Source organism: Hoplias malabaricus, chromosome 2, assembly GCF_029633855.1.
Source record: "Hoplias malabaricus isolate fHopMal1 chromosome 2, fHopMal1.hap1, whole genome shotgun sequence".
NCBI classification, from domain to species: Eukaryota; Metazoa; Chordata; class Actinopteri; order Characiformes; family Erythrinidae; genus Hoplias; species Hoplias malabaricus.
The window spans coordinates 70,726,166-70,748,773 of NC_089801.1; the positions used below are offsets into that span (position 1 = coordinate 70,726,166).

Consider the following 22,608-nt stretch of genomic DNA (forward strand, 5'->3'; position numbering starts at 1 on the left):
GAGTACAGTAATGATGGATATTACTGTCCCACAGTCCAACCGGAAACTAAAAGTAAAGAGCTTCTCACATACAGGAAGATTGTGCCCTACCACCTATATAGTGCACTTATACTACTACACTCAGACACTGCAAAAAAAAGTTTGTTGTCCGACATAATGTCTGCTGTTTTAGGGCAGAAACAATTATTTTTGACCCACACTGTGCACTACGCAATGTGGAGGAATATATTGGAATCTCAGCTTTTGAAGGAAACAAAATGATGGACAGTGTTGCAATTACAGCTTTGTATGTACCTCTGCTAACGAACGCCTCTACTAACGAACTTTCCAAGATACGAACCGGGCATTTGAATATTTTTTGCCTCCACCAACGAACCATGACTCTAGAAACGAACCCGAGCCTCCGCCGAGCCGGCGACTGAAAATGTCCACTGACCCCAATAGGTGAGTCTCCCAGCGCGCCCAGACTTGAGTGAGCTTTTAAGATTAGCACATTGTAGCTTTAGCAATTTAGCATTAGTGTAAATAGCAGACATCGAAATTCGTGCTAAGTTAAGCCGTATCTACGCTTCGTCTCCCCACATTCACCGCCTACTCTCCGTTATTCCACCCACCCCCCACCTCCCGTCATACAGACAGTGCCTGTGTTACTGCTCCAGCCAGTCGTCACGTCTTCAAGGTAGTGATGTGTAACCACTTAAAACTTTTTTAATTTCTTTTTTATTACTGTTACCACTGTATTTCTTTGTTTATTTTTAGTAACGCTACATGTATTTTTTTACTAATTTGAGAGTGTTGTAAACATATATCAGTGCAAAAAGGGTGACTTTCGGGGCAGGGGCTGGAACGCATTAATTGCTTTTCCATTATTTTAAATGCGGAAAATTGACTTGAGAAAAACTAACTTTTCTACTTACGAACCGGGTCACGGAACGGATCAAGTTCGTAAGTAGAGGTTCCACTGTATTGTCATAGCAACTATTCATCATGTCCTGTTAGCAGTAAATGTTTATTTTTTTAGCACTAACCTGCCAAATTCACACTTTTAAAGTTAGCACATAGTATACACTGTTTAATATTAGTGTGTAGTCGATAACTGGGACTAACAACCCACCCCAGGTCATGCTTATTTTACCCCTTATTATGTGACACACATCTATCTGAATGTTTATGTTACATCGACACAACAGGCTTGTTGATGAGCTTACCTTCACCACTAACTGTAAACTCCCCATTAGCCCACATTTTCACATCGTGATCCTCAGAAGTTCTCGTTATGAGATCAAGCCTATCACCCTGCATCTCTACAATGCTAACAGATGCTGAAAATAGCAACATTAAGTCATTCTAGTGCTATTCAAACGGATATAAATATGATAATACACAGCATTATGCCATCCACACATTGCAGTCAATTTCCCATGGTGTAATCAGTTTTTTGGCCCATATGATTTACATCTTTTAGTTCACTGTCTGTGTGTGAACTAAGTGTGAATACTGTTAGAGTCAAACCAATCTTCAAAAATGTACACTACATGTTCTTGTTTGTGAAAACCCTTTCTGTTTAAGCTTTTGAGAAGATCTTACATTTTATTTCTCCCCCTCCAGAGTTTAGAAACACTTGAAGTGAGAGGCAGAAATCCTTTCTTTTAGTATCTTGTGGTTGTGTTGTGTAGTAGGTAACAACACTGCATTCCACACAACGTGCTGATGTTTGATTTCCAGCTCAGAACACCACACTACGCCAATGAGTCCTTATGCAAGACTTCTAACGCTTCATTAGCCAACGTCTGTAACATAAAACTGTAAATGGCTTTGGATAAGTGTCAACCAAATGTCATAAATATAATCTTTGAATAATGTCTTGCAAGTCATTTTTTTTTTTGCAGAATTAAATTACTCTCGAAAAAAACTATTTGTGTTTTCCTCTTGGAGTTCCTAACAAAGCCTCCAACTGTCTATATATAATGAGCTTTACTCAGTTTGGCCAGCTCTTAACTCACACACCTGGGGCCAGAGATTCTTAGCTAACACTTCCAGAAATCCTTTTTCTTTCCACTGGAGGAAATGCAGCTTTAATAGTACCAAGACCCAGCAGTAGGGCCTGCTCCTCTGGAACCTTCCCAAAGTGTGAGGTCACTTGACTGAATAATGGAAGTTGGGGGAACGTTGTTACATTCTGTACTGAACTTTCTCCTCCAGACGTGTAATATCCACTTAGTTCTAGAAAATGTGACTGAGCCCAAGGGATCCACTACGCACGTGTCCTTTTAGTGAAAGCAAAAGGTTAGTGTTCACATCTCCAGCGGAGTTTGTTCAGGAAATGCGTTGTAAATGTCAGATGTAGCCTTAGCATGAACTTCCACTCACTGGCGGTTAATGAATAGTAGCATGAGCACAACGAACGCAGGTAAATTGCCATTTGAAGAAGTCACGTGATAACGAACGGCTGAATATGTGTAATACACAGCCGTATTAAATAGTTATAATGGACTGGAGTTTGATAATCCATGTTTATAGTCACCCTGCTCAATGCTAAGCGTCAGCTATAGGGGTATAAAACCTCCCCCCAGCACAGGACATTACAGCAGTGAAACTGCCATCTCTGACGTGATGGAGCTCCGTCCAATGCCTTTGAAATCAGTTGGAGTAGCATTTGTGATCCAGAACTAATCATCAGACATCAGTACCTCACCTCAAATTCACCTGAATTCAGCTCAGTCCTCAAGGTTCTACTGTATAGCCTTCCCAGAAAAGTAGAGTATGTTACTAAAGCAAAAGTGGACATGTTCTCTAGTAATCCCTTTGATTTGAGAAGAAACCTTTGGTGATATGGTTTATTTCCACACGTAATTCCACTCACATTGTACATACTCCAAAAGAATGTGAACTCTCACTGGTAAATCCCGAAGGACGAACATTTAAAAGAGATGTAAACAAATAAGACATCTCAGAGCAAAACTAAAAAGGCTGGGGCACATCACTTTTCCCAGCCAAATTTCCCTGCCATGTTTACTCAGGTTAATCACTTTGACTCAGCTTTCAGGTCGCAGGTAATACAAACCAGCTCAATCAAAGCAGCTGACAGGACCACAATCAACGGCTAATTGTTAATTAATAAAGCAAACTGTTTACAAAAACAGAGAGTAATTCAATTATGTGCTGACTGCAAAATTGAGTCATTAAAAGGAAAATGAAGCTCAAATCACGGTTGCTAGGTGAGTGAAGAAAAACAACACAAACCTGTATGAACCCCACTTGATGATGACAGAAAGAGGCAGTTTAGGTCCAGTGGTTCTTTCCAGAATTGGTATAATGATGCTCAAACCGGTGGAACAATTTATAAACATGCCCAAATCTGTCCAGAAATAAAGCCCTAAGAGACCTAACCTACACTGAAAACTGGTTTGAGGAAGCGAATGGAAAAGCAGTAAAAATGTATTGTTTTGTTGTGAACAATTACTTTTGAGCAGAATTCTTCAAATTTTGCATAAGCTATAGCCTATTGCATGATTTTCGTACACTTATCTGGCCAAGTGTATTTCTAGTGACTCAGCACCATATAGACATTGCTCGCCTATACTTTTAGACAATTACAAAGTAAAAGCAGACAAAAAGATGCCACTTTGACATCAGTATATCAAATAATTACAGCAGCAACAAGTCAAATTCTTATATGTTTCTTCTTTACATTGTTGCTGATTAATTACATTTACAGGGCGGCACAGTGGTGCAGCAGGTAGTGTTGCTGTGACAGCTCCAGGGACACACTTCTCCCTGTGTCTGCGTGGGTTTCCTCTGGGTGACTGTCTGTGAGGAGTGTGGTGTGTTCTCCCTGTGTCTGCATGGGTTTCCTCTGGGTAACTGTGAGGAGTGTGGTGTGTTCTCCTCGTGTCTGTGTGGGTTTCCTCCGGGTGACTGTCTGTGAAGAGTGTGGTGTGTTCTCCCTGTGTCTGTGTGGGTTTCCTCCGGGTGACTGTCTGTGAAGAGTGTGGTGTGTTCTCCCTGTGTCTGTGTGGGTTTCCTCCGGGTGACTGTCTGTGAGGAGTGTGGTGTGTTCTCCCCGTGTCTGCGTGGGTTTCCTCCGGGTGACTGTCTGTGAGGAGTGTGGTGTGTTCTCCCTGTGTCTGCGTGGGTTTCCTCCGGGTGACTGTCTGTGAGGAGTGTGGTGTGTTGTCTCTGTGTCTGCGTGGGTTTCCTCCGGGTGACTGTCTATGAGGAGTGTGGTGTGTTCTCCCTGTGTCTGCGTGGGTTTCCTCCGGGTGCTCAAGTTTCCTCCCACAGTCCAAAAACACATGTTGGTAGGTAGATTGGCGACTCAAAAAGTGTCCATAGGTGTGAGTGAATGTGTAAGTGTGTGTCACCCTGTGAAGGACTGGCACCCCCTCCTGGGTGTATTCCTTCCTTGTGCCCCTGTGATTCTGGGTAGGCTCCAGACCCACCGTGACCCTGAACTGGATAAGGGTTACAGACAATGAATGAATGAATTAATGACTGAATTTCATATATTTCCAGGACACTAAATGTGTAATGGATAAGTGTATGAGTTATTCTGTAGAACAATAATTAAAAAAAAAAAGATATGTTGCTCATTATAATCACATTCATAATGTTTAGACGCTATGTAAGGCACAAATAATAGAGTCCTCTCAAAACGGTTTCCAATTTTTAAAAAACACAGTAGTGTGTATTGTGTTTTTTGGCATCAAAAGCTTTACACTTCAAATGAACCTTCCACTCCACTGCCAGAAGCTCTTCTGGCTCAAGCCCTGGCCCATTATTATCTCTTTGCTAAGCATATGCTGGTATTGAGTGGCTCCAGCCTCGCCAGCACCTCAGCTTATTGTGCAGATAATTCATAATAAGCATCTTAACCAGAGAAACAGGAGGTCTAGGCCCGGGCCTGGGACTCAGACCATGAAATACACGTCAGGCTTTGAAGTTCTCAAGAAGTTCTTGACCAGAGAAAATCACCAGAGTCCTGGGTGTCCTCCCAACACCTGAGTTTTATAATCCTGTGCTGGAGCCAGACAGGGTGAATAAAATCTCTCTTTATGGAGTATGACAGGCTTGGCTCGTGTTCTGCAGCTGTAAGGATGAAGAGCAATGTTAGGCCATTGTTGAATTCACTCTAAAATATCTGTTTTATTGTTCTGGTATTTTTGCTCTGGGGCTCCACCTACAGTTGCAGAGCAAAAACACAATACAATAAATTCTTACAGCCCTATCCTGAATTCAAGGAGGTATGTGTGTGCGTGTGTTGGGGGGTTACGTAGTGCAGTTTCTACAGTTCTCAGCCTGGGGTGGCAAAAAGAGGCTCTATTCTCAGGTCAGCTGATGCTGACAGTTAGTATTAGCTTGAAAGCTTAAAGAGAACATTCCTCAACTATAAACAAATACACAGAAGGCAGAGTGTGGTTTGTTTGGCTTTGTTATCCGCTGTAGATAACAATACAGGTTGCAGGAGACTGTGATGGAGAGCCCTGTGTATCCTGGATTTGTGTTTGCCGCTGAGAAATCACTGAGGGACTTCAGGGACCAAGCAGGAGCTTCCAAAGGCCTTTCATAAATCATTTGAACTCAGAAAGAAGTTTCCCACTCTAAGTCCTCTTTCAATCTCTGTGCCTGAAAAAAAGGCAATGGCTCGTGGTAAAGGAAGGGATGCTGGTTCAAATACTTGTCCAGGGGTGTCAAGGGATATGGATATCAGTATGTTCACAACTCAGGGTGCTCCTTGAAGGTTCACAGACATGGGATTAAGCACATTATATTCAAAGCTGCTTTTAAGACACATATCTAGGCCACTAAACAGTGTGGTATAACATTACAGCTGAATCTCACATGGCACCCAACGGTCTACTTAGTGCACTACGTAGGTCTATAAATGACTCCCTCCCCCAAACATTACCTAACAAATAGCCACTATGGGATTCATCCAAGTTTGCACAGGGTGAATAAGCCAACAAGTCTATAACTCACAAAGTGCACTACATAGGGAGTATGGGGCCATCTGCAACCCTAGCCTTAGTCATTTTTTCCAGGTTCCTATTCCCTAATTTCTGAGGGCACTATGATAAAAGACAATATCACTGCCATATTTTAAAATCAAGGTATGATACGTGGCTCCCAATCTCTCAGTTCCTAATGATGTTGGTGGTTAATCTAATGCCTTAGACCTTCAGTTCAGCTCCTGAAATCCTCACCAAAGAGAGATGTTGCCCAGCTGTTTGCTTGGAATAGGGAAAAACATGTACAAAACCCAAAAAAGAAACAGAATGAGAGATACAGTAAATGATAAAATTCCTAAATTTTTTAATCACATCTTTGCAATTTTACTCAGCAAAGTAGTCAAATACAGTGACTGCGATACTTGGCCCCACAGGAATGAAACCCTGGTTATACTGGTAAACTTCTTTTCTGTTTTCACACCACTAAGGAATACTACGTGTATGAAAATGGATACATAAATAAAATTATTTATTTACATTTAAAAGACGTGATCTGCAATATATTGCACTACAGTAATCCCTCGTTTTTTGTGGGGGATGCGTTCCAAGACCACCCGCGAAAAATGAATTTCCGCGAAGTAGAGTAAAAATATTTTTATGAATGTAACAAGTATTTGGACTTTTAAAACCCTCCCTGTTACTGTTAACAACCCACCCTTTGCATTTAACAGTCATTCACTAATGCTTTTCAGCTGGAACTACATGTGATATCCCACCAGTTTCTTTAATAGAGTCATTCCTAAGCTGTGATTTAGCGTAAGTAGCGCGATATAGCGACCATAAGCCCCATTGAAAAAACCTGCGAAGTAGCGAGGGATTACTGTATACCATAATCATGTTTATATATAAAAAAAATCACAATTAACAATATCTTCCTATTTTTCTTCCTCCCCCACTTTTTTTTTTTTTAAATCCCATCCATCATTCGAAGCGAAGAATCAAATCCATGACATTTAAATGAGTGAATGTGGAGCGCTGGTCATAGACTGCGTGTGTTGTGTTGGCACATGGTTACAGTACGACTTGATTCTGCACATAGTGATATCATCTCTATAGGTCCTCCATCTCACACAGAGTGAGCGATTAGGTCACATGTCAGCCATCACTGATATCTGACATCACCCAGTCCTACTGCGTTGCTCTAAATTCAGTAAACAAGACTTGCTCTATTTACAGTGAGGCAGCATTATTTCTGTACCGACGAGATCCGTTTTACTGACGCAAATATATTTGTTGGGACCCTTAGAGCTCACAGAAACAATGCTTCATCCCTCGAGAAAGGTGATGAAATTAAAAGCAATTTCTTCTTGTCTTTTGTTTGTCGGGTAAGTAAGGTAATGAATGTATAAAATAAGCAACACATTACTGCTTAGTGGAAACTGATATTCCAGAATGGCCTGGACAGATTGTTTGTGCTGCTAAAAAAAATAAAATTAGTAAATTACATTAATGATATTTTATACTGTTTTTTTTTTTTTTAAAATAAAACCAAATCAGACTTCAATCTCCATCTGTCTTTAAGCTAATTTAACTGCAGAAAAGTATCCTGTCTGGTTATTACCATGCGCACCACACTGAACATGAGATCAAAAAAAAAAAAGAAAGGAAAGAATTGTCTGAGCAGATTGGAAAGAAATTAAAAGACAATTAATCACATTAAAGCTAAAGTTAAAATTAAAGTGTGATGCTCCTGTGACTACAGCTGCAAATATTATTATTAAATTTAAAGTCAATGGGACTGTAGGCACCCTACCTGAATATGTTTACAAGAGGAAATTCAACATCAGGTTGAACAGAATTATGCAAAGTAGACATCTAGATATACTTCAGCATCTGCTCCCACCAGCTTTGAAAGACAGTGGCCTCCTTGGAAGACGTTCCAGGAGGACACCACCGTTCAAAGAAAACATTAGAAATTCAAACTTATTCAAATTTATATTGACAAGTCACAATGAGACAAGCCACATCAGCTCTGTGTTCACAGAAAAATAAATTAAGCTTACAAAGAAAGAAAACCATACCTTTGGTAAAACATGGAGGAAGCTCCAGTTATGTCTTAGGGCTGCTGTGCTGAACCTGGCATGGTGTGCCTTGAATCTTTACAGAGCACAATGAAATCTAAAGACTATCTGAACATTCTGGAGCAAAATGTACTGCCAAGCTTCAGAAAGCTCTCACTTACAAGTCAGAGGTTCTCCAAAAAAGATAATAACCCAAAACACACAGCTAAAAGCATTCGAGAACGGCAAAGAACGCTGGACTGTCCTGAACTGGCCTGATCTCTGATGTGAATCCTATCAAACATCTAAGGAAAGAGATGAAACGTGTCTGAAGAAGGCACCCTTTAAACCTGAGGCAGCTAAAGCAGTTTGCTCAAGAAGAGTGGGCTGAACTATCTGTCGAAAGGTTCAGAAGTATCACTGAGAACTACAGAGATGTCTTGTTTGCAGTGCTTGCCTCTAATTGTTCTGCAGCCAAACATTAGGTTGAAGGTCCCATCAAAGTTAATTTCTTTAATTATTAAAATTAAAAATACAGTAAACGATTTATGACAATTACTTTTTTTCAGAGAAGACTGTGGGTTCTTATTTTTCTTGGAAGTGTACCAACAAATTGTCCCACAGAAATGCAGATCCACGAGGTAACGATGCAATTAATCACAATATCAATAAATATCATCAATGTGCACACTCTTGGTTTGGAAGCTGTAAACACATTACATTTAGTCTCTACTTGCTTTCACCTGAGTTTCCTGAGAGCCTTTCCGGTGGTCTCGTTCACATCTGCATAGCTGTGTGATAGAGGAACAGCAGGGCTGGAGCCAGGGCTTCCACAGCATGTGACTGACGGAGAGCTGGTCTTCCGTGGGCTTTACTCCCTGACCATGGACCCTTGCCGCCTCCACCATTACCTCGACAATAGAGGAGAAGTTGGGCTCAGTAAGTGGGGTCAGCGGCATGCTTTCAGATGGGTCTCTGGACAGGTCGTAAAGCAGTGGTGGGTCATGGTAAGTGACGTAGGCTTCAGTGCAGAAGCAGGCGTGTGTGTGAAAACAGGCCGTTCCGTTTTTGGGGTAAAAGTCCGGAGTGAAGAAAAAGGCTTTCCACACAGAGGTACCTAGCGATTAAAAAAGAATACAAGCAATTGATTTTATTTACAATTTTAAAGAACATGTTTTTATTGAAAGCTTTACTTACACTGTCTAAGATGGTGTGTGTGTGTAAAGTGTCAAACTCAAACACTGACCCACTCTTTAGTCATTTTTATTTTATACAACATAAACTGATCTAAAAATGTAGAAGTATAAATGAGAAGCTACAATGAATGCATAAATACATTTTTAAATATATATATACTGTGTGTATACAAAAAACCTCACTGTTAGCAGGGTGCCATCTCACAGCATTTAGATAGGCATTGCAGTAATGGAAAAGAAACACATGTTCAGAGCGCTCCACTAAACCCTGCAGCAAGGGCATGAGGTCTTGACCGTCTATCTGCCTAAAGAGAAAAATAAAACAAAAAAACACACACATTACTTGGATTGGGCATGTATTTCAATACATACCAGCTCTATAAGACCTTACCTCATCCTGACTTACTATCTTTCTGTGTTTACATTTGAAATCTCGCAAAACTCTTGTGCAGCTCACTGAGAAAGAATACTGGTGGCTGCATTTTCTAGCTTGTATGTAGTTTGTGATGTACAGGGGTTGGACAATGAAAGTGAAACACCTGGTTTTAGACCACGATCATTTATTAATATGGTGTAGGGCCTCCTTTTGCGGCCAATACAGCGTCAGTTCATCTTGGGAATGACATATACAAGTCCTGCACAGTGGTCAGAGGGATTTTAAGCCATTCTTCTTGCAGGATAGTGGCCAGGTCACTACGTGATGCTGGTGGAGGAAAACGTTTCCTGACTCGCTCCTCCAAAACACCCCAAAGTGGCTCAATAATATTTAGATCTGGTGACTGTGCAGGCCATGGGAGATGTTCAACTTCACTTTCATGTTCATCAAACCAATCTTTCACCAGTCTTGCTGTGTGTATTGGTGCATTGTCGTCCTGATACACGGCACCGCCTTCAGGACACAATGTTTGAACCGTTGGATGCACATGGTTTTACTGGTGCAATGTGCAGTTAATGAAGATTGGCCACCAGGCTGCTCCAGTTTAGCCATGAAACCTCCCACACTACAATGACCGGTGTTTCAGTTTCATTGTCTAACCCCTGTAGATTTGTGAATTCAAATTTTATTCTAAAATTCTAACATTTAAATATTCAACAAATAAATGCCAAATTCAATTAGTTTTTTATAAAATTTTAAAATACATAGTAGATTTGTATCCGACACAGTGCTCCTGGATAAGCTCTGGACCCACATTAACGCTGAACAGTATAAATCAGTTATGCAAAATTACTGAATGGGTCTAAAAAGAGTCAAACACTGATATTGACAGAATATCATGAGTACCACCCTGCACTAGTTTAAATTCTCGTTTCTAAGAATCAAATGAGTCAAAGACCACAGAGAATAGGATATTCCACAGTGACCCAGATCTGTATGAGTTGTCACTGTGAGTGACAGATGACAGCTGAGCTGCTGGGTGGTGGAGGATCACCTGTCATTGGGAACGCTCGCTCCAGCTAAATTCACCACACTGGGGAAGATGTCCATGTTACTTGTGGGCTCATCTATAACCTTTCCTGCACTTAGATGACCAGTCCAGTGGAGGATCCCTGGGACACGAATTCCTCCCTCCCAGTTGGTTGATTTCCCTGCTACTCGAAAATAGAAGAAACACAGTTAGCATTTAGAGCTAATTACATGAAAAGGGCATTTGCAAACTTTGATATTTATTAAAATATTCATTTCAAGAACTCTTGAACACTCTTAGTGGACACTTGGCATTTCGAATGAAATATTTAATTATAACATGCAGCTCATGTCCTTTGCTTTTGCACATAGAGAGAGGGAGAGCTAGCGCTTCTGTCTTTTTGAGCATCTGTAATGTACGATTGTGTTCAAAAGTTTGGAGTCAATGTTTAGAATAATTCCAGCAAATAATATAATCTGCTCTGAATAAGTAACACAAAAATCCTTAGTATTAAAACTAATTCCAAACATTTGAATGGTGTATGAGTTTCATGTAACTTTCTTGGCCCTCCTTCACATATACCTACCCTTATAGATGCCATTGTATCCTCTATGCACCTCCCCATGGATAGATATCTCCTCTAAGTGTGCACCTTGATCTGAGGTCAGATAAACCAGTGTCTTCTCTTTCAGCTGCAGGCGCGTCAAAGTCTCCATCACCCGACCTACAAACAGCAAAAGGACAGAATGTTATTTATACTAATCTAGAATATTAAGCCTGTCCAATGTCAGCTGAAACCACTGCAAAGTTACTTCAAATTGACTTGTTCATGCTCCCTTGCAAAAACGGAGACAAATTTATCATTGCCATTTCACACCTGCCCAATTTTCATTAGCTATAATAACATGGTCCAGATCGTTAGTGGAGCATTTTAAGACCGGACACTCAACATTATGTGGTGACTATAGGCAAAGTGTCCTACAAGCTCTCATTGGATTTAATGGAAAAAAAAATCAATTCATTTACTGCATTTCCAGACAAAAGCCAGGCGAGGGACTCAGGGTTTTCTATTTAAGTTGCTTCAAATTTTTCAGGAAATATATAATAAATATGCAAATATTTAACGCATGCAAGTACTTTTTTCACATTTCCCAAGTCCATTTTTAGATTTTGTTTCATTCAGTGATTGTTTGTTTCCGGTTACTGTTCGGGGCTCAGACACACTCTCAGTCTTTAAATCTAGATTAAAAACCTACCTTTTCAAACAAGCTTTTGGTTAATCACTCACTTTCAGGTTACTCCTTCTCTATTAGTGTTCAGTTTTCATATTATCACTGCTCTGTGTTAACCCTGTCATATGACCATAGCTACAGCTCTTTTAGTTAGTTTTCTGGTAACCGCCCACACGCTGTCTGTCGCTGGGTTCTCTTGCCTGACCCGTGGAAGCTTTTTTCACAGGACAATTTTGCCTGTTCTTTACCATGAACCTACTAACCTCTGTATTTTTATTTGTTCCCTTTGTCTGGTTTTCTTTCTCCTGTCTCTCTCATGCTTTGAGATGTCCTACTGCTCTCCAGGTGTTGCCCTGATCCAGCCCATTTCCTGTACAAGATCCTGGCCTTGTCTTACCTACAGTATCATGCTTGGCCATGCTGTTTTATCTCAAATTAACTCTGCACCTACTTTTAACTCACACAGAATCACTGATCACATCCTATTCTACATTCACATTACTATAACCCAATCATCTGTCATCAGTTCACTTTTACTTCTGTTCTGTTCTCTGTTATGTCTCTGGTGTCGACCCGAGGAGTATGGGTTCCCCGTAAGAGTCTTGGTTCCTTCCAAGGTTTCTTCCTCGTGTGCTGAGGGAGTTTTCCTTGCCACTGTTGCCCCTGGCTCGCTCATAGGAGGCTTGGACCCAGATCTCCGTAAAGCTGCTTTGTGATGACTTTTTGCTGTGAAAAGCGCTACATAAATAAAATATGATTGATTGATTGGGCTGTTTTCCTATTTAATCTGTCGTAGGAAAAGCAGCAGCTTCTTTAATTGATCTGCAAATGTTTATTTTGTGCTTGTGTGTGTTTTTTGAATTGAAATCTTCTCACAGTGGGAGGACGGGCAGATCTGAAGCAATTGTGGAGCTTCATTTTCTTCCAACTCTCAAAGTGAATGCTTTAAGTGCTGTTTGAGTCCCATTTTCTCTACCTCTTCACTTCCTCTCCTTTGACTTTCCCATTCCCGAAACCAATGTATTACCTTATTTGTAGTCCTTCATAGCCCCTAATGTGCCTCATACTTGCTGAAAAATGAATTTGTATTTAATAGTGGTTTTGACAAAAAAATAAATGATGAGCAGCCCCTGACTTTTACAAAGAACAGAAAAAGTGATATGAACAGGTAAATAATATCTTCTGTCAATGGGAAAGAGAAGCGCCAAAAATAAACATGGAAACTGAACAAAAATAAATAGAAGTCTGCCTCAAAAAATGATTTTCCATTGGTCACTGCCAATGCAAATAGAGTTTTAAATAGCAGCGCAGACCGACACTTTGTAGAATTGTGAATATTTCGGATGGACCCTAGCACTGACATTAACACTGGGCCAGAATATGGGAAATAATAAAACAAATTTCTTTTGTGGGAATGGGAGTAAAGCTTGTTCCAGATCTGCTCGCACTGAAAATATTTCACAACACTGCTGTGAAACTGAGAGGATCTTAGATGGTGTTCCATTTTTTTAAAAAAAAGTCTCTAATATTCTTACCATTTGCAGCGGTGGTAACCGCCTCTGACCTCAAATATCACACACTATTGTTCAAATCACTTCTGTCATTATGGTCTGTGACCGCACCACATGATCATATATGACTTTGGGATTTATCTGTTCTCTATAATGATGGCTTTTGTGCTGCTGTCATTGTCGCTGTGGCCTCTTTCATGAATGCTCATTTGCTCATGATGCTTTTTTACTTCAAACAAAGAAGAGGGCAGATTCCTCCCGTTGTTCCAGAGCAGAAAAGAGCGCCTGGAGAGTCTCGCTCTCGTTTTTCATCAAGTTTCAGTGTGCAATGCTCCCAATCAGTACCTACACTCCAGTCCACTTCCATGACCGCGTCACCATAGAGACCGTGCCGACTCTTGCCGCGGAAGCGTGGCGCGGCGAAGAGAGCCGTGTGGACTTGCAGGAAGGAGAAGAAGAGAAGGAAGGGTCTGTCTGAGTTCCTGTTGGAAGAAACTGAATTAATCTTTCTGTTAAGTCACATGACACTGTACCTTCACTGCTGATACTACAACACAGACAAACAAGGCAGAAAACGTTGTATTGTTCTGACAGCATTAATAAGACTTACTTACAGCACACAGTTAATATTCCCTCAACAAAACAAAGAAGATATTGCAAACAGCCTCAGATTTCTGCACAGACAATGTGACATTGTTTCTCCTTTTATTTCAATATCACATATTCTGACTATCAGTGTCAGTAGTGCCTTAATATAAATCCGAGAGGCAAAACTGACAGACATGACATTTAGGCTGCTAATATAGTTCATCATCTGACCCCTGGTTTTATTAGAGGTGTACCAATTAACAGTCTCTGGATAAAGGTGTCCTGATCCCTATTTGAGCACTTTAATAGAGCAGCTGCTGATACACAATCATATTTTTATTTTTGTGTATATTGCAGCGACACTGTATAGTATGTACATACTGTGAAACTCAGACCTACGATTGCACAAAAAACATTGCAATCAGGTTCTCACTTGACCCCACCATTTCGTTCCAAAGTAGCTGCATTAAGTGCAATGACAGAGTGTAAAGCACACATACACTTTTCCTTGTTTATTATTTATAAAGCAAATATATAAAACAAAATATTAAATATATCGAAACGGTTAAACCCACAGACACTTAAGCCGCTTATTAATGTGTAAAAAAAAAAAGACTTACTGCTGAAGGTTATGGAAACTGCAATATAAGAATCAAACTCAAATCTGATACTGATCAAAAAAAATATGCTGTGATTGACAGATTGCAATATGCTTCCAATCAGACATGGTAAGCATATCAGTCACAAAATTAATATATGAAGGTAGTTTGAAAAATTGGAGTGTCATTCTTTAAGGATTAAAATTTAAATTCAATTAATTTCCAATCTGGTGAACTAGTAGACCTCAGGAACATTTATTTATTCATTGTCTGTAAGCGCTTATCCAGTTTAGGGTCGCGGTGGGTCCGGAGCCTACCCCGAATCACTGGGCACAAGGCAGGAATACACCCTGGAGGTGCCAGTCCTTCACAGGGCAAAACACACACCTATGGACACTTAAGTCACCAATCCATCTACCAATACGTGTTTTTGGACCATGGGAGGAAACCCACGCAGACACAGGGAAAACACACCACACTCCTCACAGACAGTCACCCGGAGGAAACCCACTCAGACACAGGGAGAACACACCACACGCCTCACAGACAGTCACCCGGAGGAAACCCACGCAGACACAGGGAGAACACACCACACTCCTCACAGACAGTCACCCGGAGGAAACCCACGCAGACACAGGGAGAACACACCACACTCCTCACAGACAGTCACCCGGAACGGGTCATGAAAAGAAAAGCTGTGTGAAAGTGACACTACTTGCTGCACCCACCGTGCTGCCCCCTCAGAAACATGCTGCTAAATAATACACAACGAATAATTTGATAGACACTAACTAAGCCTCTGAAAGAGTTCCTTCTGTTTAAAAAGATATTAAGTCTTTCAAAAGTGTGGGTCTGAAGAGTTTAGAGCAGTGATAAGTTTGGTTCATTTTACCAAGCCGTTTTCTTCAAACTGGCCAGGGTTCCTAAAGGCTTTGTAGTATTAAGATCATTCACATAAACTGCCTTAGGACTAAGACGCTTTCGGGAAAAAAATGGATGTCTGTTTCAACTCGTTCAACCGATTGAGGTGAAACGACTCCACAGAAATGAATTGATTCAATTCTCATAAAATGAGCAAAGACAGGGTTTAAGCTCAAATTGCTTTATCAAAGGAACATCAGCAATTTACTGTATTTATTTCATGGTCTTTTCTTTATTTATGTTATAAGCCTGGCTACCTTTATAGTGGATTTGGCTGAATTTATATTCATTTTATAAATTAGGATTTAATAATAAAGTTCCACCCATTTTGTGCTCCATTCTTTTTGTACTCCACCCATACATTTGGCTCCCCTGCTTTGTGTTTAATATTGAGACACAGTCTGATAAAACATGATCCATTAAAAGTGGATTTTTTGCTCTGTTTCATGTCATTCTGGATAAAAATAAAAATAAAAAATAAAAAAAAACCTGTTGAAAACTATTCAGTGCTATGTTCCTTTCTTTTCAACCTGAAGTGCAGAGCATATGTGTTAGCTGAGAGGTGGGTGAAGACCATGGCCATGAAAATGCCTTTGCTGTATTCTTAGTGATTCAAAATGGAAAAGAAGTGATTAAATGGAAATTCAGAGAGATGTTTCTCACTTTATGGGAACATGAACACTTTAATACACTTGGGAAAATGCTTGTTAAAAGAAATAATGACCCTAATGAAACACCTGAAATGAAAATCAGTAATTGTTCACCAGAATTTAGAAAGTGCTCAAGAGGGAATTTTAATCAAAACATCAAATTGTAATCTCTATTTTACAAATTACCCTTTCTTTTTAATTTTGAGACTGATGTGCTTCCGTGTCAAAGTACGAAAACCCAAATGTGTGCAAATAATTCTCAGACCTTTCCAGAAACTCCACAGCTTCGTCAGTCATCCTCTGCGTTAGATTCTCGGACACAAACGGCTGCTCCACCACCTCTGTCCCCCTCATCAGGAAGCAGTTAAAATGTGGGAATATAAGCACAAAGATACCAAACAGAGCCACTGCCACAATCAATAACACCACCAGCCCAAGCGCTAGCCTCCGGGACACAGTCAGTATTCCAGCAACATGAAGGAATAACAGGGTGACCAAGGCAGCAGTTAGTGCGCCATAGGGGATATGGGCATGTGTGTTGTATAAAACAGAGCCATGACCTGGCTGGCAGTCTCTCAGGTTGGTCATGGTGATCCCATAAAAGTGGTCAAAACCATGTGTTATCGGGTGGTGGCAGTGGTCACTGCTGTGCTCGCAATTCAGGCCCAGGTGCCATTTGCCTGTAGTGCGAAAAAAAAGTGTTAAGTTATTAAAACAATTGGGAAGTGTTTAAGCCCTTTTTAGCCCACTTACAAGGTTCATCACCTAGCGCAGCATTTCCCAAACTTTCTCAGTGGAAATGATTGGCCTTTTATTAGAGCATTTAATATCCAAGCTGCCTTATTAAATAAGTATAGTCCAGAGAAAAAAAATACATTTCCATAAGCAACAAGCTTTTACATGAGAGCTGGGAAAAGCATTCTTATGGGGTATTTCTATTTGTCTATATATTCTTATGTGAAGTAGAGCTGCTGTGTTCAAATGATGTAGGAACAAAAAGCTGAAAAATCGTGATACATTTCTAAGAGAGCAAAAAACATGTAATAATATATGCACGCCATTTGCATGACACAAATGCTTCTTGTTATAAATATCTGCCTTGAGGCAATACATGAACATTAAAATATTCAGAGGTTTCTGAACATGCAAAAACAAAACAATATGTTCACTGCTTTGTAATGTGCCATGGCATGAGTACGGCATGCTAAATATCTTTTCTGAATTAACGTTTAGTACAATGTGTGATATAAGGCAGTTACCAATGAGAGCGGTTCTGTAACCCTGCTCTTTGAGGATCCTTGCAAATGTCAGCTCTTCCTGAGGAAGACCACCAGAAGCTGCAGAGATGATATATACCCCAACACGCCTATGAGCGGCCATTCCTGCAACAAACATCACCCACTCAAATACACACTAAACATTTAAACACATGAACAGCTTAAAATATCAGTATATCAGGTTTCCTGGAAGTGGCTTCACAATGAACCATAACAAGCAAAGAAAAATCTCCAGTAAACAATAGTAAGGCCACAGTTGACTGAAAATTCAATTCAAAAGCCAATATTAGTTAAAACAAGTGATGTGCAGAATTGAAAAATTGAGCAAAATTCAGAAAAGACTGAAATATAAATACACTTAAATTATTTCAATTATTTCAATAGTACACCATGTTGGCCAACCAAGGCAGTTCATTCTTAAATTAGATCGCTAATACAGTGGAACCTCTACTTACGAACTTGATCCGTTCCGTGACGCGGTTCGTAAGTGGAAAGTTCGTTTCTCGAGTCAATTTTCCCCATTTAAAATAATGGAAAAGCAATTAATGTGTTCCAGCCCCCACCCCGAAAGCCACCCTTTTTGCACTGATATATGTTTACAACACTCTCAAATTAGTAAAAAATACATGTAGCGTTACTAAAAAATAAAAAAGAAATACAGTGGTAACAGTAATAAAAAAAAATAATAAAGTTTTAAGTGGTTACACATCGCTACCTTGGAGACGTGACGACTGTCTGGAGGAGTAACACAGGCACTGGCTGTATGACGGGAGGTGGGGGGTGGGTGGAATAACGGAGAGTAGGTGGGTGAATGTGGGGAGACGAAGTGTAGATAACTTAACTTAGCACGAATTTTGATGTCTGCTATTTACACTAATGCTAAATTGCTAAAGCTACAATTTGCTAATCTTAAAAGCTCACTCAAGTCTGGGCGCTGGGAGACTCGCCTATTGAGGTCAGTGGCCATTTCCAGCCGCCGGCTCGACGGAGGCTTGGGTTTGTTTCTAGAGTCGTGGTTCGTTGGTGGAGGCAAAAAATATTCAAATGCCCGGTTCGTATCTTGGAAAGTTCGTTAGTAGAGGCGTTCATTATTAGAGGTTCCACTGTATTGTTGTTTCAAAACAGGCCTCTTTTTATAGCAAGCACACCACAGTACATGCATCTTTTAGAGCATGTTTATACCAGCATCAAGTACGCGTGTAAGTAATGAGTGTCTGTGAGCCGAACGCTGACCTGATCGTATGGGGTATCTGCCTGTGAGGAAAGCCGCTCTACTGGGGGTACAGAGGGGGGAGGCAGCGAGGTGCTGGGTCAACTTCACTCCATCCTGCGCCAGAGTGTCAATGTGGGGCGTCCTGCAGTGCAAACCACAAAACACAGTGTTTACAGAAGTGTCAGGCAGAGCTGCAGTCAGGGGTTAAGTGAATTCCACTCTTATTCTGTACTGATACGTTGACGTTGTGTGTAACTGTATACAGCCACTTTATTTATGTCATAATTTTATCCAACAGTACATAAAACCCAATACACGTACTGAAGGATTTTTATTGGTAGTGAATTTCATACTGATTTACACTGCACTTCTATTTTCCAGTGGGTATTATTTTAATCAATCGTGTTTGTGTGATAAATAACTGTATTTACTGAGGGTGTGGTGGATATTGTCCAAGACCTACATAAAGGTGTTTATTATATAAATACAATACCCATCAGGAAATATCACAACATATTAGCGATGAATAAACATTTTCACTCTCTCTCCATAACAGCAAAAACCAAACAAGGCAATCTGGTCAACATCACGGGAATTTTCTTAAACTAATCCATCCTAATGAAAGCTTGAAGATCTGACACCAATAATGTGTTACTAACTACGGGTTGCTTCGATTTTTTCCTCCTATCTAAAACAAATGTTAAAGTCTACAAAGCAAACAAAACCCATCGTTAAATCAACACTAATCCTTTCCCAGAGACATCTTATAGAATAGAAACTCACTCAGTGATCACCTCCTTACCATATCAAACATTAATCCTCATCACATGAGCTACATTACACCCCATTTCCATCTAATGCATAGAGAACAGCCTCCAACGCATAATCACCCAATGCATATGCAACAACGGCAAATGTATAATTTATTGATCTTCACTGCACTGCGCGTCTCTCTCTCTCTTCAAAACTTTTTCCTACTCTTGTTCTTTCTCAGCTCTGTCTTGGAAAATCATCCAACTTGTTTTGAATTTTCATATCCACAGCTTTAAACAAATTGAATAATCTCAATGGGAGTGAAATTTTTCACTGTAATGAATTATGACTGAATACACAAGCTTTAGCATGTGTTTCCTGAGAGAATGAGAAGTGATCATTACCCACAAATTCTGTGAAACATCGCCACTCTCCAATTAAAATTGCGTATCTTTTGTTTCCTTATGTCAGGAACGCGAGGCGGACGCTCTTGCTAAAACACAGTGACTTTATTGAAACCAAACAAAAAGAGACCGAGTCAGGATGACCTGGACAGAGAGAGGGAACTGGACAGACAAACCTAGACAGACAGAGCTGAACAGAAATCTAAACAGAGAGAGCTCAAACAGACTAAACCTAGACAGAGAGACCTAAACAGACTGAAACTAGACAGAGAACTAAACATGGAAGAGCTAAAGCAGACTAAACTTGAACACAAAACAAAGGTGGAGAGAAACAGACAGACTGAAGAGCAAACCAATGACAGAAGAAATGAATGACCAACAAGAGGAAGTGAGACACACCTGAGACAGATAACGAGGGGGACGGATTACAAATGACACTGACAAGGAGGAGCAACAAAGGCGGGACATGGGCAATAACAAACAGAGCCATGTGCTAAGAGAGCACATGGAGGGGAAAACAGACACGACAGGGGCGTGACACCTTATTTTATTTTTATGATGCTTTGTATTTTATTTAGAGCTTACAGCATGAATGTTAATAAAATAATCTGTTAAATAAATGTTTTGTCATAACACACGAAAAATGGGAAGTGATTAAAGATTGACGTAACTCTAGACTATAAATAAACTCTTTTCAAACCCAGGTAATGTCAGTTGAACACAGACACACAATTTCTTGATTTTTTTTTTAAACAATAAAGCAAGATAAGTTAATAAAAAATATAAAAATGTAAAATATCCAACACAAAAAAAAGCCAAATACACATCATTTATTATCATTTGTTTACTTGCTGAAGAACTAAGAGACAAACTAAACACATTGGCAAAAATAGAAGATAGGCTAAAATATTTAAAAACATTATTAGTAATTATTAATAACTGGCGGAGTCACCAAAATTTAACTTTGGGCACTAAATTAGCAAAGAACTGCAGCCTAAACTCAGCTGTTCATTCAGCAAATCCTCTAATCTGACTATAAACCACAAGATTGGAAAAGATTTGCATCTTGAAATGACTTCTTCATTATCGCTGCTATCTAGGTCATTAAAAATCCATTCAGAATCAAAATGTGTACACTTCGAGCGTAACGTTACAGCACATCTGTCTCTTGACATCTCTGGGACATCATCCTGGGGAACGTAATAATGATTAAATGCTAAACAAACTACATTCTCAATTATATTTAAAAAGCAGTAGGTAGATTATGTCTGTGCATGATACATCTATAATAAATTGAGTACATTAACAATATCCCATTACCTAGTACCACCACATATAAATAAAGCGTATTAAGAAAGCCCACAAGTCATAATAATAAAATGATAATCTCGTGCTCTTTTTAATGGATGGTTTTTCTGGTTTAATGTTAAGATTAAGTTTGATGCTCACTTTCTGGTAACTGATTCATGTACTCGCCTAGAGACAAACAATTCTATTCAACTCTCCGCCATGTATTAGACCACACTAAACAGTATATTTCCCACAGGTAAGTAATCTGTTGCCTGTTCGTTTTATATTGATAAATGGTATTGATTCTAGTCTTATTTTATTTTATTTATTTTTGCTGCCACTGGATCTGCGTCATTCAAGGTCCTGCCCATTCATTTGAAGGTAAAAAGACTGCTCATTTGAAATGCATTATAGATTTTACCCCTCTGATATTCTATTTATATCTATATCAGGAGAATGGATCGCTGTCCTGGATAAAAACCTCTAAAAGTTGTTAATTAAACCACACACTTTGTCCTTCATGTTTTCTACCTAGTGTTTTAGCTTCTGATCATGTTTTTTTTTTCAGATTCCAAAGTCTGACGCCTATCCTTTGAGGCCACTTTTTATGTTCCTGACAGAGATCATGCTTTGTACAGAGTAGAGCCTCAGCGAGGAAAGGTCTGAATTGAAAGCTGACAGTGACGTTACACAGCCTACTTCAGAGTTGTGTTTCCATAGCATCCAAGGTCTCCTATTCCCAAATCATCCACCATCATCAGCACGAAATTAGGCTGTGAAACACCCTGAACCAAAGACATGGGGAGCAGCAAGCCCAGGAAGAGTAAACTCCACGGAGACTTCATTCTACAGAGTAAAAAAAAAGGAAAAAATAGACAACCCTCATCAAAGACTCACACTTTGTCAATAGTTCTCTTTGTGTAGAATTTACAAAGACAATTTAAGACAGAAATTGTAATTGTAATCACACACAGGATGAGATAAAAATATCCTATGCCAGCAGGATACAAGAACAAGGCCTGACAACTGTTTATTTATTTTTTTTTATCAGTTATCAGGATTCACCATTCGGGACAAAAATTCTGAAATTCTGTGGGTGATTGTGCATTTTGTTTTCCATAACTATTTGAAGAGAGAGAGTGAGAAATGGGCGGCACGGTGGCACAGCAGGTAGGTGTCGCAGTCACACAGCTCCAGGGACCTGGAGGAGTGTGGGTTGAATTCCCGCTCCGGGTGACTGTCTGTGAGGAGTGTGGTGTGTTCTCCCTGTGTCTGCGTGGGTTTCCTTCGGGTGACTGTCTGTAAGGAGAGTGGTGTTCTTCCTGTGTCTGCATGCGTTTCCTCCGGGTGACTGTCTGTGAGGAGTTTGGTGTGTTCTCCCTGTGTCTGCGTGGGTTTCCTCCGGGTGACTGTCTGTGAGGAGTGTGGTGTGTTCTCCCTGTGTCTGCGTGGGTTTCCTCCGGGTGACTGTCTGTGAGGAGTTTGGTGTGTTCTCCCTGTGTCTGCGTGGGTTTCCTCCGGGTGACTGTCTGTGAGGAGTGTGGTGTATTCTCCCTGTGT

General features: G+C 40.1%; 1 protein-coding gene across 4 annotated transcripts in view; it reads right to left on the reverse strand.

The window, feature by feature from the left end:
* Nucleotides 1–22,608, reverse strand: part of sts (steroid sulfatase (microsomal), isozyme S) — a 49,778-nt gene that overhangs the window by 25,428 nt on the left and 1,742 nt on the right. For 3 of the 4 annotated variants that reach the window (XM_066659088.1, XM_066659082.1, XM_066659084.1), the window contains exons 2-10: nt 21,748–21,894; nt 18,622–18,743; nt 17,371–17,493; nt 16,377–16,791; nt 13,699–13,835; nt 11,197–11,334; nt 10,635–10,794; nt 9,388–9,509; nt 7,246–9,125 (exon numbers count right to left, since the gene is read on the reverse strand). In XM_066659088.1, the coding sequence (XP_066515185.1) occupies nt 8,731–9,125; nt 9,388–9,509; nt 10,635–10,794; nt 11,197–11,334; nt 13,699–13,835; nt 16,377–16,791; nt 17,371–17,493; nt 18,622–18,743; nt 21,748–21,893 (1,758 nt within the window). In that variant the 5' untranslated portion in view covers nt 21,894 and the 3' untranslated portion in view covers nt 7,246–8,730. Of the gene's footprint in view, nt 1–7,245; nt 9,126–9,387; nt 9,510–10,634; nt 10,795–11,196; nt 11,335–13,698; nt 13,836–16,376; nt 16,792–17,370; nt 17,494–18,621; nt 18,744–21,747; nt 21,895–22,608 lie in introns of those variants that run through there. The other variant, XM_066659093.1, reaches the window with a different exon arrangement.